This window comes from Gavialis gangeticus, unplaced genomic scaffold (genome assembly GCF_001723915.1).
Source record: "Gavialis gangeticus isolate Ggan-Ray unplaced genomic scaffold, GavGan_comp1, whole genome shotgun sequence".
NCBI classification, from domain to species: Eukaryota; Metazoa; Chordata; order Crocodylia; family Gavialidae; genus Gavialis; species Gavialis gangeticus.
This window is the reverse complement of record NW_017728994.1, coordinates 44,228,142-44,231,732: the sequence shown is the minus strand read 5'-3', so window position 1 is coordinate 44,231,732 and position 3,591 is coordinate 44,228,142. Positions and strand designations below refer to the sequence as shown.

The following is a 3,591-nucleotide window of genomic DNA, read 5'->3' as shown; positions in this document are numbered from 1 at the left end:
GCATGCAGTCCCCTGCTGGCCCCTCCTGGATGTGTGCCAGAATAATTTTCTCGAACAGCTTGCCTAGGATCGAGGTAGGACTAACTGGCCTATAGTTTCCCTGGTCCTCCTTCCTCCCTTTTTTGAAGATGGGAACCACATTGGCCCTCTTCCGGTCCTCTGGCACCACTCCAGAGCACCACAAGTGCTCATAAAGCCATGCCAGGGGTCCTGCAATGACCGCAGCTAATTCCCTCAGTACTCTAGGGTGGAGATCGTCCGGACCAGCTGGTATGTCCAGCCTGAACCGGTCGCAGTGGAGTTTGTGACTGTTCGATCTTGTCATCCATTGGGGCACTCTGGTGAACAGACATTCCCCCAGATCCTGATGAGCACCCCTGATAAACTTATATGTGGCCACCAGATCACTCCTGAACCTGTGCTTGTCCAGGCTGAATAGCCCCATTTCTCTCAGCTTGTCATCATAAGGTCTGTTTTCCTGACCTCTGATCATCTGCGTGGCTCTCCTTTGCACCCTCTCAAGCTTCTGCACATCCTTTTTGAATTGCAGAGCCCAAAACTGGACACAGTACTCCAGCTGCGGCCTCACCAAGGCTGAGTACAAGGGGAGAATGACGTCCTGGGATTTGCTTGAGAAGCATCTATGGATGCAAGCCAGTGTTTTGCTTGCTTTACTAGCCGCAGCACCACACTGAAGGTTTATGTTCATCTTGTGGTCAACCGTGACCCCCAAGTCCCTTTCATCTGTAGTGCTAACCAGCGTAGCACTACCGAGCCTATAAGCATGTTGCAGGTTTTTCCTCCCAAGGTGGAGAACCTTACATTTTTCGGTGTTGAATAAGGTGATTACAATCATATTTGCCTGTTTTTTGAAGTGTATATCTTTTAACTTTGCCATGTAGGACAAATTTCTTCAAGGACCCTAAGACAGTGTGTTCTGATCTTCTTTCTTGAGCTTACTAGAGGTTTTATAGTACAGATCCACAGAACCAAGAAATTGAAATAACAAATGTTTAACTGATTTTCAAAGGGCCTGTGAACCTGCAAATCTTGCTAACTTAAAATGGAATGAGGTGTGAATTAACATGTCTAGAAATTGGGCTGTTATAGAATGTACATAGAGACAGTGGAATCAGCCACACATAATAGTGCCTAATCCACAAGTATTTAAAAAGAAAGAAAAAGACCTGAAAGATTCCTTTAAATCTCTTTTTTATTTAATAATTGTAGGTGTTACTTATAATGATAAGAAAGAAAACATTGTTGCCAAAAAAGCATTTGAGGCTTTCTGGTAAATTATTGTACCCATCAAAATACAACACACTTGTATTGTGGGTCCTACAATATTAATCCTAAAAGTACCTTCATTTTGTGGGCTTCATCCTCTCTACGGTCTGAAATATGTAAATGAAGTAGTAAATGAAAAGCTCAAAATTACCAACGAGAGATGATCATAGCTATAATCAACAAGTAGGAAAACCCTTAACTTAGTTTATTTACTAGGAAAAAGTAAGACTGATAGCATCTGCTTTAACCCCAAATTAATAATTAAAAAAAAACCTAATCAACTAGCCAACCAATCAAACAAGCCAAATAAAAAGTGAATATCTCACAGTTAAGTAGTGAAAGTTTTGTTTATGTTACTTAGCACTTCTGTGTTCTCAGTTTCTGTATTTCTCTAAATGTAATGATTTAACAGAGGGGCACATCTCCTTAAATGATAGAAGATTCTGACTTGCAATTGCACTCATCACTGGTGTTGTTGCTTTAGTTGTCTAATAGTTTTCCTTGTAATGACTTTTCTCCACAGCTTGGAGATGCTATAATTGAAATTGCCAGTAATGTGATGTTGGTAGATGACCATGTGTTATGGATGGCACAGAATGAAGAGAAAGCCTGTACCAGGATTGTACAGTGTGTGGAGCACATTGCAAGTCAGATGCTGACCAGTAATACTCAAGTTATTTCAAAGGTATCTCATAAATTTACAACACTTTTTGTTGGGATGTATTTTCTATCATGGTTTCTTTACCAATTTGCATATATGCTTAACTTTAGTAGAAGACTGCAAATTTTACATTATGTTACTGATTGTCAAAAAGGACAGTTATAGGGACTATCACTTATGTATTTCCTCTAAGACATACCACTACAATAATAAATATTCACTATATCAGTCATTGATGATTCTGCAACTATAGTATAATATTCACTTCATTTGTAGGTTGGCCCTCACTGTGGTATCTGGGTCCATTTTAAAAAGATTTGAATTGTGTAAATTAAGAGTTCCCACCAGAGAAAAAACAATACGCTCCTTTGTTGTCTGCAACTTTTAATGTGGCTGTCAGATACAATTCTAGATATTATTAGCTTAAGCCATTTAGGTAGACCTGGCCAAAAAGGTGCATCTTACAGTTCTTTAGAAAGGTAGTAAGTTTTGTGCTTGAGCTTTTTTCTGTAGAGAGTAAATTGTAGAAGCTTGAACCTTCAACCAGGAATGCGCCATAGCTTCCCTTTAGGGATGATCAGTACTCTATACCATAAGGCTAAATACAGATGTTCAAAAGCCCCTGGTGGAAGCTCTCTAACTTATCTCACTTTACTCAAAGTGCAGTAAGTTAGAGTGGGGGCCAACTGAACAGACATTTGCTGTTCAGTGGTGGGGAGGGGCTTTCACACCTGCACACCTCCCAGAGCATCCTCTCTCCCCAGACCCACTCCCCTGCCAGCTAGCTACTGTCAGCAGTTGCTGGGGAGGAGGTGGGGAGAAGACAGGAAACAGCCCCTCCACTGTGATGGCCCCCCACAACTTTCTGGCTGGGACCTCGAGGTGGGGGAGACAATCAGGGAGGTTCGGCTTGCATGGGAGAGACACCCTGGACTCTTTCCCCTGCAGCCCCTCCCAATGCTGCAAGGCTAGAGTGGCTATGGGAATAGACAGAAACTCCCTTCCCCTGCCACACTAGGCATGCGGGCCTGGGATCAAAAGATATTACTGACTTGAGTCAGCTACAGCTGGGAGATGTGGCCAGTGCTCAGGCAGAGCAAACAAGCTCAGTCTGAAGCTAGAGTGTAGCCCTGCACAATATCACCTGGGACAGCAGCAGTTGTGCTCTAAGTTAACACTCAAGAATGGGATCTAGACATTTGATAAAGTCCTCTAACAGAAAATACTTTAGGGCAGTACACATCTATCCAGGGTTAACTTAGCGTGTGAGTTACCATTTATAAAAGCACTTTATTTTCCAGGAACTTCTGGTCTGTTACGACTCCAACTCATGGGTGGCCAACCTGGGTCCATGCATGGCACTAGTGGTACAGGCAGTTTGTGTGTGTGGCACATGGCAGATTGGGGATGGAGCAAGAAGCACAATGGCAGATAGGGCAAGAAATATAAAACAGAGTAACAGATTGGGCAGATAGCACAGGGCAGGAACAGGAAGCAAAGTGGAAGATTCGGCAGGGGAAGGATGTTCGAGTGGCACTCAGGGAGACTGGAGGGCTAATTTATGGTACTCCTGCCAAAAAAAATGTTGGCCCCCACTGCTCCAAGTTATAACAAGAGTGGGTCTGTTGGTAAAAACATCTGGT

The 3,591-nt window shown here is 42.9% G+C and overlaps 1 protein-coding gene across 2 annotated transcripts in view; it reads left to right on the top strand.

Annotated features, from left to right (window-relative positions):
* ADGRA1 (adhesion G protein-coupled receptor A1) overlaps nucleotides 1–3,591 on the top strand; it is an 841,033-nt gene that overhangs the window by 486,918 nt on the left and 350,524 nt on the right. For both annotated transcript variants that reach the window (XM_019502677.1, XM_019502678.1), the window contains one exon: nucleotides 1,811–1,972. In XM_019502677.1, the coding sequence (XP_019358222.1) occupies nucleotides 1,811–1,972 (162 nt within the window). The remainder of the gene's footprint in view (nucleotides 1–1,810; nucleotides 1,973–3,591) is intronic.